At 37.2% G+C, this 13,053-nt stretch overlaps 1 protein-coding gene across 2 annotated transcripts in view; it reads left to right on the top strand.

Annotated features, from left to right (window-relative positions):
* Positions 1-13,053, top strand: part of LOC135166539 (sestrin homolog) — a 112,443-nt gene that overhangs the window by 90,243 nt on the left and 9,147 nt on the right. The window contains exon 1 of one of the 2 annotated variants that reach the window (XM_064128859.1): positions 3,314-4,029. The exons of the other annotated variant lie outside the window; for it this stretch is intronic. Coding sequence (XP_063984929.1) covers positions 4,009-4,029 — 21 coding nt within the window. The 5' untranslated portion in view covers positions 3,314-4,008. Of the gene's footprint in view, positions 1-3,313; positions 4,030-13,053 lie in introns of those variants that run through there. 2 annotated transcript variants of the gene reach the window in all.

Raw genomic sequence — 13,053 nt, 5'->3', positions numbered from 1 at the left:
TATTCACTGGAATCCCTGTGCCTATCGTGGCCAACCGAATCTCTTCATAATCGATACATTGAGTGTCAGTGGGCGTCTGTTTATCATAAATTATAAGCCAGCCACTTGTGAAACTAGGTATTGTTTAATTCATGACAGTTTCATTTCCAATTGACGAACTCGTATATGAAAGTTTTGATTATATGGAAGAAGGACAGTATTTCAGAAATTAATCTGGTTAATTTCAATTTTTACCCACAATTTTTTTCCACAACTCAAAATGTAATGAATGATTTTAGAAAATAATGTCAAGTGATTTGAGTTATTTCTCACCGTATTCAATGATGTCACATCAACGCCAAACAATTTAGCAAAACTATCAACCCTTTGATTTAAAAAAAAAATCCAACTCATTTAAACACAAGAAAAGTTGCCTAAATTTCAAAAATTTCTATCTCAACTTCAAAACGAACAATCGCAAATAAAAATTGATCATTATCCTATTTTTTTAAATTATTCACCGTCAAAATTGCAGAAAAAAATTTCAAATCAATAGTTTACACCACCACAATCTTAAATAATAATAAAAATGGAAGAAAAACAGCTGAAGAGTCTAATATTGCTCGCAGTCTTGAAATATCCCGAAAAACGAATGGAAAATTTCGAGTTGAAAAAAAAATTCCACTTCTCGCATTTCTATTCCGACTTCATCCTCCCCCCAAAGGGCTTCGACTTCCTGCGCCCATTGAAAACTGAAGCAGGAGGGAACAAAGAGCAACGCCAGCGTTCAATCGATGGAAAAACCCCGAGAATTCGGTTTCGTTACACAGCCATAGCTACAAAAAAAATGGGGAACTATGACAAAGAAAAGGGAAGCCTGCTGCTTCGCATTTCGTCCCCTCACTCCAACTCGTCTCTTCTCGACAAGAAACCCCTTGGCATCTTCATCGTTCGCCAGAGACAAAGGGACATTACCAGGGCATCGGTGATAGCTTACATTCCCTTTCTTCTTTGGACACCGACCCTGAATCGATTCCCCTCACGAGGAAAAATATAACGACACAAGGACATTGGTCTGATGCCCTGCTATCATGGATTTTCGTGTGCTCTTCTTACTCGTGAATCCACTTCCGGGTATCCTTTTCCCCAGATGCGAGGGTGGAGGGGAAAAATATCTCGGGTGGCTCCTGTCAAAGCTGATGGGCTTGATGAACGGACAAAGAAAGGGGGAGGAAGAAGACTGCAAGGGGAAATTTCAAGAAAAAGATAAATGGTTAATCGTATAGGGGTGTTCACATACATTTCAGTCACGTTCTAACTCGTTGTTCCACATGAAGCTGATGATGATGGAGATTCAGGAGAAACTTGACATTTTGAAATAATTGAAATTTCTTGGACAGTTGACTTGGATTTTTCTGGACAGCTGCGGGGAATTTAATTTATGGATTTGAATGGAAAGTCAATAGATTTCAACAGCCAAGTGAGAAACTTACGTAAGTTGACTTATCTTTCCGTTGAGTTTCGGAGATTTTGATGGGTTTTGGCTTTTTGATATTTGAGATTTCAAGGGGAACACTGGAATTTCGGTGATTATATGTTTCTCGGTAATTAATTATCTCTCTCAAGAAAGATTACAATGGAAATTTCGATAACTTTCAGGGATTCCGAGATATTTATGGAACACTGGGAACTAGTCATAAGTGACTCGTCTTGGTTTATCACTATTGGATATGGGGTTTTATTAAATGTGGAAAAGAGGGGATTTACTATTATAATTTCTTTATTTAATAATTGGTGTGAGGAAGAAACGTCTGTACGTCACGGATCTCTCTGAGAGAGATATTCTTCCTGTAAATAATTCTAAGAAATATACCTAAATACTCCTATAACCATTTTGCAAATTATGGACTTCAAATTTTGGGAAAATAATCGTAGACCTTCACCTTCGACTCCGAAATCAATTAAATCCTAAATTTTCGGGACTGGCAAATCTCAAAGTCCTGAACTTAATCGAATCCCACGTCACAGATTTTTCAGTACATCATCAGGTCTACTCGTTTTTATTAATTATCACGGACTGGTTGACTCACAGTCGAGAATTCTCATGAATTACCATCAAATTATTCATACCCCGATAGAATAGGATCTACTGGCTGCCTCTCGTTGTAAATCTACGGTACACGTCAAGGGTTTCTGGTAGTCAGGGGCTTCTCAGCTGCTCGTCCGATGCTGTCTCTGAATTCTAGTCCATCAGATTCTTAATGAGTGATTGCTTCATGATCCCCTTGGACTATCCCGCCCCTGGATAACCCCATTATTTTATTTAATATAATTTTATCTCATTCCATTTCAGTTCATTTTTATCCGAACTCATTTCAACTTCAAATACCGATGACAACTTCGATTTTTTATCCTGTTTCAGCCAGGAAGAGATCCATGAGTTAAGCTGAGTTAATAAACACAAATTAAAATTTATTAGATGACCCATGAAATAATTTTTTTTCACCCCCAAATGCTCTTGCATCACCTCTTATACGAAACCATTCCATAAACCCCTCTGTCAAAAATCGACAAATATCATCCAAAAATTTCAAACAACAAACATCACCCCTCATCATTCAAACCCCAATCTAATCGCAGAATAATCTCTCCAACCCCTCTTGCACCTCCCACGCCGAGCGTTTGAAGAGCTGTCCAAATTCTCATAATTCCCCCCCTTTCACCCCTCACCAAGTTACGACAAACCGCGAACTCTATTGCAGCCGATATATTTAGAACCGCTAGTAACTCTTGTTGCTAAGGTATCAGCTGATCCGCGCCAGCCGCTAGTGCCGGCCCAGTGCCGTGCCAACCCACTAGGGCACTCCACCCTCGACTCCTTTGTTTGCACATCACTCGAAACTGCCTCTCAGTTCCCATTAGCCGGTGGCAATTCCACCCCCCTGGCATTACCCCATCACATCCCTTCATTAAAACCGATATCTCATCGGAATCCTGAATAGCCTCGCATTTACGAAGAAAAAAAATCATCTTTTCACCCCTTTATCGGGACCTGACAGTCTCATATTTTGATTTGCAGTGGGTTCCGTTGAGTCTGTCTAAATGACGTGACAATTTTTTCACAAAAATAAGGGAAGTTAAATGGTAAATAAATTTTCCACCCTCGGTGCGCACATTTTTCTTCGCCCCTGAGTTTAAACCCCGAAGGAGAACTATCACAGTCGTTTCTCTCTCCCTCCCCACCCAACAGCCTCGCAGAACAGTTTCTCCCTCCCCACCCCCTCGGAATCCACCACTCACGGAGTGGCCCGGCCAGATGATCGCATGGCAGTGGCCACTGTAACTCGAGGCGTCAGTTAGCAACCGGCTCTCTTTCAGTGTAGAACATCATTTCGTATTTCTCGTAGTCAAAAGATTATCATTTCGTGATGTCCAGTGTAACTTGAGAGCCCGTAATTATTCGTTTGTACATCGACCAAAAAAATTATTTTCCATTAATTTTTGGGAATATTAGTTTTTTTTGCGAATTACATAGCATAACGTAGAATTCGGTGTGACGAAATTGTAATAGTTTTGAGACGTTTTTATAATTAATTTTAATCAGTCGGCTTTATTAATTTGCCGACCGCTCGATGAATGTCTGTGATATGACTGATAGTTTCGTGTTATTCAAAAGTGACAATTTTCGGACGTACTGTTATCAGTAAATTGAGACGGATATTCGGATCGAGGAGTCAGTGAACGTTTATACTGATAAATGCCAGTGATTGAGATTTTGTAGAGGTTTCGGGAATTGCACTGGTATCTGTGATTGGATTTGACGGATACGTAACTTTTCTTAGTAGAAGGACGATATTTGTTGAAGTATTCGAGTGTTGAGGATTTTGTTGGAGATTAGGGAGAAGCGATTGCACGTGGCTTTTTTTAAATTTGGGACAAGTGTTTTTTGAGACCTTCAAAATTCCGGTGGCAGACGAGATTGGTCCTCACCCAGAGGCGGATACCTTTAGTGGTGGGGCTGCCTCTATCATGGGTCAAATTGGAAATGAAGTGAGTTTTTACAATTTTTTAATAATTGAGGGATGAATTGTGGGATTAACTGGGAAGTTGAAGAGTGATGGTAATGAACACGTAAAGTGTCTTGGAATTTTCATCATTTTTTTGTCGTTGGATGGTTTTTTCGTTCTTGACACACTCGGGAAAAATGACGAAATTTCAGAGAACTGTTGCCTTTCGGTTTTGGTCTGATGTGAATTAAAAATATTTCTTGAAGACTCCCGGATTTAATTGCAATTAAATTCAGAACTCGGTTGGGTATTCAAGGTCTATCGTACTGATACCATTTACAAGTTTCTGTGTTTTTTACTTGAGGATAAACCGATGTAACCGACCCATAAACTCCTGGAAAATTTTTGTTGAATATTTTGTGAAATATCTTGAAATTTTTATCGTTTCATTTATAATTCATGAGATTTTCCGACATGCTGTAGAACACTCAGGAAACATCACGAAAATTTAGGGAATAACTGTTTTCAAGAGTTTTCAAGTAATAAAAAATTGAAACTATTAATTAAACAAATAAATGATTGTTTAATTGAAACAGATCGATTCCTCCAGATTCCCAGGGTTCCATTGAAATTGCGGGGTAAACGATTTTACTGGTTTCCTAAATTTTTGGGAGAAATTCTCGGTTAAAAATTATTATTTTTACACAATAAAGCACATAATGTTCTTAACGTGATAATGAAAGATAACGTATGTACTTGTAATAAAAAAATATCAGTAACTTTAAGCGAGAAATTTATTTGGAGATTTTGAAGAAGTGGCGGCGGTCCTTTAGTACTGAATGCAGAACTTCCAAAATTCTGATGCAACCTTCGATGCTTTTACCTATTTCTTTGGCTGATGTAATTATATGTTCAAGGTTTTCCTTGCTCTTCACATGAACTGCAGGATTTCCCATAATTCCACTATTTAACCCATAAACTAATGGACAAATTGTTATTAAATTTTTGTGGACTATCTCGAAAATTTTATAATTTCATTCGTAAATAACGAATTTTTCTTATATCTAGCTAATTATTCAATACAAATTCAACAAGCTAATGCTTTGAACTATGATTTAAATAAGCGAATGTATGCCCAAAATCAATTTATTGGTTCATTAAAATGAATCGACAAATTACAGTAATTTATGTCTTTACCCATGTGCTCATGAATCTGGTAATTGAATAAATTTACGACAACAATTGGCATTTTATCTGAGAATTTCCGCTGAGAAATGTTTTGGGAGGGTTTTAAATTCAAATAAGTCCCCAACAGAGCCCGGAAACCCAAACAACACCGAACCATCTCCTGCGCTTTAAATTAAAGCCGATAGATTCATGTTATTTCGCTTCGGCGCTGCGAATCCAGAGAAATTCCATATCTTTTTGCCAAAGAAAGAAAGTTGATGAAGTTGATGGAGATGTGGAAATCACTTCGCAGCGTCTAGGGGTGAAAAATATATGAAGGTAGATTTTCCGTAATATCTTTACCCTTTTACGTCAGGCTTCTAGACACGTCTCTGTGGCATCAATTTCACCAATCAATTTCGTCATCCCTTGCTGATAAGAGGAGACACTCGATTATGGTCTCACGTGTTGTATGGTGATGACAATATGGTATAGCAAATAGATATTTCCAATATTTTGCGGGGCGAAGTAAAAGAACAGATATATTCATTCGTGATGTTGTGTATTTTGTCTATTAAAGCAGCTGTACCCTTACGCTAAATTAAAAGTTCCCTGAAAACAAGTCTCGCAGTGAAAAAATTCAAAGAACTGGATTGTAACCATAATAACATTTTTGAATGGATATTTTTTATTATTAAATGTCAGAAAATTGAAAAATTTGCTGTTATCTCATGAAAAATAATCCCCAGTTTTGTAACCACGTTATATTATTTGTTAATTATTACACATTTGATACATTTGATTGTAACTGTGAAAATTATTAAAAAAGTATCAAATACCCTGACTTTAGGTCAAAATTGGGTGAAAATTTCGTAGAATTTTCTATAATTATTGCACACGACAGAAGTAATGAAAAAATTATCTCCCTCAGAAGGATAAGAAATGTAAAATTGTATTCAAGAGTAAAAACCGGTTCTCATCAAGATCTGGGTTCTCGTTTCCAATGTTGTTTACGCGTCGGTCATAGGCCGCCTTCGCTCCTCGAGACCCGAAGAGTTGGCATCAACCAGGCGCAGATGTTGAATATATGTATTCCTTTTAGTCAAGTACAATTTACAGATTCCAGGGGCTTCTCCCCTCGACACAGACATCTCCAAGAGCTTTCGAGGCCCGTTTTCACCCGTCCAGGGGAAAATAATAATGAAAATTCAGACAAATCCCTCAGTTTAACGTGAAATAATGAAGAACAAATTTACAAATTAATGGGAGAAAAATTCGATGTGTCCTGTTATTGGATTTTTTCTTGTATTGTATATATATTTTGTTCGTTGGAACTAAAGCAGGACTTGACGACAACTTTTTAGTTTATGTCAAGACGAGTTCATGAATTAGACGAGTCTGCGTAGGTTAATTGAATTTTATTAGATTTTTTATTTTTAGTGTCTCCTCTATTTTATGGTAATCGTCTGGTTACGGTTTTTTTATCGTTGATTTTGGGGTACAGGAGGACGGAATAGAGCTCTTGAGGGGCCCTCAAAAAAGTGATAATGAAATTTGGATGATCTCGCTTTTTCCGTCTCCCAAAAACAAGAACTATAAAAAGAAAAACTATAGTTGTAAATCAAATCTTGTTTAAAAGTCGGTATAACTTCCAGAGTTGTTCAAAATATTACGAGAAAGTTATTCTGAAAAATAATACGAGAAATTATGACTCCCTACCTTGCAACCCCCTGGAGAAATACATACGAAATACTTCAAGTTTTTTTTATGTCCTGAGGAGTTCATGAGTTAGAACGGGTCTGCGTAGGTTAATTAAATGTTATTAGACTTTTTATTTTTAGTGTTTTCTCTATTTTATGGTAGTCGTCTGCGTACGTTTTTTTATCATGACAAGTCCTCAAGAAGAGATAATAGTAAAATCTGGATCGTTTTCATTTAATATATCCCAGACCAATAACTAACTATTTGAAAGAAAAATTCGTGAATGTCAATTATAGTAACTTCTTCCTTACAATAAGGGTGGACAGGATTTCTCACTTCCACCCTTAGGATAAATAGTGTTATAGCTCATGAAAACAACCCCCAAAGAGAAAATAATTTACTTTGGATGATTTCGGTTATCCTGCCTTCCAAAAAAAAATTGACTGTCAAAAGAAAAAGCTAGTGCTCGACAAATCCCCTATTTTGGGAAATTATGACATGCGACTGTCCTGTATCTACCCCCGAAGAAACCCCGTCAACAAACCTGAACTTTTAATTTTATATCGCGACGAGTTCGTGAGTTAAAACAGTTAGAACAGGTCTGCATAATTTAATACAATTTTATTACTATTTTTAGTGTCTCCATTTTATGATAATCACTCGGTTACGGTTTTTTATCGGTGATTTTGGGGTATCGTAGGGCTCTCGAGAGCCTCTTGTATCCTTTATCCATGAAGAGAAATGGGCCTTTACATGTGCGCATCGTGATTGGAACACATCACGATATTTCTTTCTTTCCTCAGAGATCAACCCATCCCAGTTAGAAAGTCATTGTTTATGGAGTTGCTCGACGACCGGTTATATCTCTGTCTCATCTCCACGGGAGCCCATGAGAATCGCGGGGCGAACTGTGCGGGATTCTCAATTGGAACAAACGCGAAGCAAAAAAAAAACTACTAAAACCCGAAAGAAAATAACGATTTAACGATTTTGTTTTTCCACACTCAATCAGCAATATCTTCTGACCTGGTTGCAATTAAAAAAAATCATCGCTCATTTTAAAGATGAAAAGAATATCTCGAGAATGATAAAAATAAATGGGGGAAAATTTTACTCCACCGCCCAGTGACTGACGATTAAAGACCCCCCGGGTGAGTCCTTTGTCTATTTCCCTCTAATCTCTCGAAACATGAAAGAGACACCGAAATTGCCGAGTCTGCGCAAAAAGTGAGGAAAACCGGTACACAAAGATGTTTGTCACGTGGATAATAATCGATTGGATGACGTCAACGGTACAAGTAGCTTTCGACCAATGAAATAGGGGGGTAGTTAGAAAACCGGGCCATTCACTGATAAACTGTTGGGGGGAGCATCGAACTCAGTCTCATTGTTCCGTTAAATTCACCTATTTTTCAGATAAATAAAATGACGAATCAGTTATGAGTTACAATTACACCGTAAAATTACGAAAAATGAAATAAAACCGACCTATCGTCTCCCCAGAATTATGAGATTAAAAATAAATCTCAAGGCTGATGACGTAAGTCACACAATCATAGGTCATTGGCTCATAAATTTTCGTCAATTTAGCCAGGAGAAAAATTCATAATTTTCCATTATTTCGAGGAGTAATTGGCACCTTGAACCCATTTACTCACGTTATTTGCCTCACGATAAATAACCGTTTAATGTTTTTTTTCTGCGTGCGGACAAATCCTCTTCGCCCTTCCTATTTGATTATAGTAATGACGAGGAAGAATATAAGTCAGTGGAGCAACGAACCAGAGGTGTTCCTCGCAACGTTTTCAACACGCACGGGATGTAATAGTGTAAAGTTGTTTTGGGAAGAACCTTGAGGTGGATTTTATTCAATTAATTCGTTAGAGCGACCTCGGGCCATTCGTTGGACGTCTGTCATGCCCTCGAGTCTGGTATTTTGTATGAACAGGCCCTTCAATCATCACCGATTTATGACTCATTGAGAGATATAGAGTTGAAGGTCTCGCAGTATTAAATTTTTTTTTCTTCATATTCTTATCTCCATTTATCCGTTCCAACTGATTACTGATAACTCTGACAGTCAATTTCTGTCATTAGTAAAATTATTTTTGAACTTGGGATCATAGTAATTCATTTTTTATTGAGTTATCGGACAGGTTGATTTACAATCAATTACAAAAACATCAGGATAGGCTCAGGCAATTAAACAATAAACGACTTTGGAGTTTAATAAGTTTTGTAAAGTCGAGGGGATCGTAGATTATGCAACAAGTGCGGTAAAGACTTTCTAATGAGTGCGATAATTGGAAAATGAGCCTCAGACTTGCTGACGCGTGCGGTATGTGTCATTTACTGCACGCGGGGATGTAAAAGATATTTTTATTTAAATTTTTTTTCTGTGAATAACCCGGGTTTGATATAATGAGACGTTCACAGAAAAAAATAGTTCTTGATTATTACGTAATTTATAAATCGTAAGTTAGAACTTCCAAATGCAGTGCTTCGGCTCGTTCCGGCGTAGCGAACATTACCGATATCCGGCGGACACGCACGACAATAGGACGAGCGGGAAAAAGTATAATGCGGGCGGAGGAAAATTTCTAATGTTTCCAAGAATTAACGGAGGTCTTCTCGCAATTACCAACGGAATTCTCCGCGAAATTAACACACGAGAAATTTTTCTATTACCGAGCACTAGAATTTTTCCCCGACTTCTCTCTGGTGTATTTTATTATTTGAAAATCAGTTGAATTATGGAGTAGTAAATGAAATTGGAGTTTTCACTTCATTCGATATTTAGTTGGATGTGACTTTAACATTTTAATCATGAAGTGAATTATCTCGTAGTAGCACTGCACGAAAGGGAAAAAAATGCACTTCGCGATGGGGGTTTCAGATCCCGTTTTCTCTCCTTTTCACTAATGGACGACGCGACGAGACCGAAACAATCGTCATTGTCTTCCTGCTCCGTGTACACTCGCTAAAAAAAAATACAGAAGAGGGCTCCACAGTGTCTCGCCTCATTGTTTTCATCCCGCATTTTCTCATCCCGAGTGCTTCTCACTCTTTCATTAAGCACCCTCTTCTTGTTGTCCCCCAGAATGACCGCTCCAATCTTCTCTATACTCTCTCTTCCTTGTTTGTACTTCAATTCTATTTGTTTTTGTTCCTGGGTCATCGGGCGTTAAGTTCTGATAGGACTGGATTTCCAGTGACTTAACAGTCACGGAAAATCAAGTGATTTAATTAAAGTATTTCATCATTGTTATTTAATATCAGAGATCTCGGTAAATATCTTCATAATGCTTCTGCAGTTAAATAAATTAAGTTAATTGATTTTCTTTATTAAATCACTGAAATTAAATTCACTTCTGTTTGAAGTCACTTAATTATTTCATTTGTTTCGATTATTAAATTTTTTATTTTGAAAGTCGGTGTCATTTTAAATTTATGACATTCTCTGGAATTTTTAAATCCCATTCTATTCTACCATAATTTTTATTCTTCGTAACCACAGAAATATTGATGAACTAATTCGACGAATGAATAAATGCTATTTTGGTAATTAAATGAATTTAATTTCAACTTGAAGGGGTTCCTTATTGCTCCACCCCCCGTGCGATTTTCTTAACTTCTATTCTTCTTCAACTATTTCATCTTTTATTTAGAAAATCGAGTCCATTTTAAAGGCAGGATGTGCCCTGCAACGCAACTCTCGAAAAGCAAAACCTATAAATTTCAATCTGACTCTTTCGGCCCTCAAGTCCCCACTTTCATTTCCCGTTTCAATACAAATAAGCTTATAAATAGAGCACTACACACTGTAGATCTCACACGTGCTCTATTTTTTTTTTAATTCTTCCATCACTCTTTACACTATATCTTCGTATCGTAACTGATGCGTGATTTTCATGTGTGGACTTGCGAGGAGCTATAAAAAAATACGAGAGAAACCCGTCGTTGCTTGTGGACCCATGATTGTTGATCCTCAGTATGGGAACACACTGGGAGTGGGAAAAGGAAAATAAATTGATTTCCAAACATTTCTCATCGTATCGTTTGTGTTTTTGTTTCGTACAATTTTAGATTAATGACAGTGGAAATTATTGTGACAATTAAATTTCATCCGGTGGATTGTGAGGAGGAATTTGTGGCAGCAAATTCCATTTTTATTTGAGTTTGATATATCGAGTTATTATTGAGAGAAGATATTAATAAATTATTGGCTTCATTAGTGGAAGCCATTGATGAAGTCATTCATGACTATAAAATCATTTTCATAACATGTTATTCTCCCGAAGATTATTTCTCCGATGGTGCCAACACCTGTGTCACGTCTTTCCGAGTAAACTTATTTTCCATAAATACCTCCAAAAATTATGATATTAATTAATATTCATCTGGAGCAAGTGATATAAATAAAATTTAAGATAGGAATTTTTATTTTTTAGTTTTGTCGTCTTGAAAATAATGGCAACAACGTTGTGACTGGAAAAAATGGTTTATAAATTATTGACATTATCAACGTAAGTTATTAACGCACCCGTCTTGGTATACAAAACATTTCCATTCGTATTTTCATCGCACAAAGGTCTGAACGTCCCCCTCAACTCCCCCAAGATGAGAAAAAAAAATCCTTCAATCGAAGAATACATCTCTGACATGGTCAGCACCTGTAGCACTTCTTCGAATAAAACCACCTCATTTCGGGCATTGGACAGGTCTCTGCCGGTTCAGCAGCCGCTCAGGTCCATTCAGCATCCCCTCGTTACAAAGAAAAATAAAACCACCTTTTCCATTGTCCCCTCTGAAAATCCAGGGGAAAAAAAAATCTCTCACAAATTGAGAAGAATCAGTTCAACCACTGCATTCACATCTTCCACCTGACACCCAATAAGTGAATACTCACGTGTAAAAATAAATCCGTGGAAGAAATACAAAATTGCGTTAATGTGACCCCAATCATCAACTTTCTCCTCCGACTTTCATCCAATCAATATTGATATCGATCGATATAATTAAATTAAACATAAAATAAAGTTGAGAATGTGGGGTTTAAACATTTCGCTACATTTCGGGGATTTTTTTTCACTCAATCTGCGACTCCAGGAGCGATTGTTGGGGGGTATCATGCGAGATTGTATGTGCAGGTACTGCCAGGTCGTCAATAAAAAAAAACACTTTTAAATGCCCCCTTTCACCCTCCCTGTCCCTCCCCCGTGGCGTGTTTACCTCTACTAACGCAATGGAGTGAACCGCCTTCTCTCGTGTTTACGCTTTTCGCACACCTTTACCACAAAACGTCACACGTAGGTGGACGTTACTCTCTCTGCTACTGCCCTATGCACACCATGATACAGCGAAAGAGATAGTTTATTCCAACGAAGTAATAAAAATGGAAAAAATAGAATAATAAAGGTGGACGTGATTTTGAATGGCGTCAATGAAGGGGGATGTTTTTCCATCTGTGTAATTGAATTAATTATCAATGCAGTTCAGGGTCAGATAAACCTGTAAATAATATAAGTTCCAATGGGAATTGGTGAATTATTCATGGAGATCTGTGACAGGTTTTTTTTATCGCGAGGGAATGGTAATTTTTTGGTGTCATTTTGGTATTGTGGGAGAATTTTTTTTTTCTAGTGGTTGACATCCATCAGTGCCTCCAGAAATGTCAATGGGTTTAATGGGCTGGTGCATGGGTAATTGTTTTCAAACGTCTGCCCCTTCACAGTTGTGAAATAGCTGGGGCTTTTGAAATTGTGAAAATATGAACATGTTTTTAACGGCACTCCTCGTATTCCTGTTTTATAACTGTTGGAGTTGGTAGATGAATGTTTCAAGTGGTTTTTTTTTATTTGTATGGGGGAAAATAAAATATTCATGTGAATGGCTGAGATGCCTTGGTGGAGTTGCTGTTTTTTTCAACGAATTATTAAGTCATCTAGGGGAATACTTTGCTAAATAATCTCCACTTTTTTGGACTCTTCGTCCTTCCCTCCGAATTTGAAGTTTTATCAGGTGATAAGACGCCTCGTGTCATTTCTGACGTATTTTTTGGATAAGAAAAAAAAAACTTTTTTGATTGTATAATCAGCTGTTTACCAAGAGTCTTTGACTTGTCTGAGGAACACCCGCTGATGACGGTAAAATCGATATTGATTGAGAGGAAAATTCAATTTCTATCAAAGAACTAAAA

The sequence above is a fragment of the Diachasmimorpha longicaudata genome, chromosome 10, assembly GCF_034640455.1.
Source record: "Diachasmimorpha longicaudata isolate KC_UGA_2023 chromosome 10, iyDiaLong2, whole genome shotgun sequence".
In the NCBI taxonomy this organism is placed as follows: domain Eukaryota; kingdom Metazoa; phylum Arthropoda; class Insecta; order Hymenoptera; family Braconidae; genus Diachasmimorpha; species Diachasmimorpha longicaudata.
This window is presented reverse-complemented; position numbering and strand designations above follow the sequence as displayed.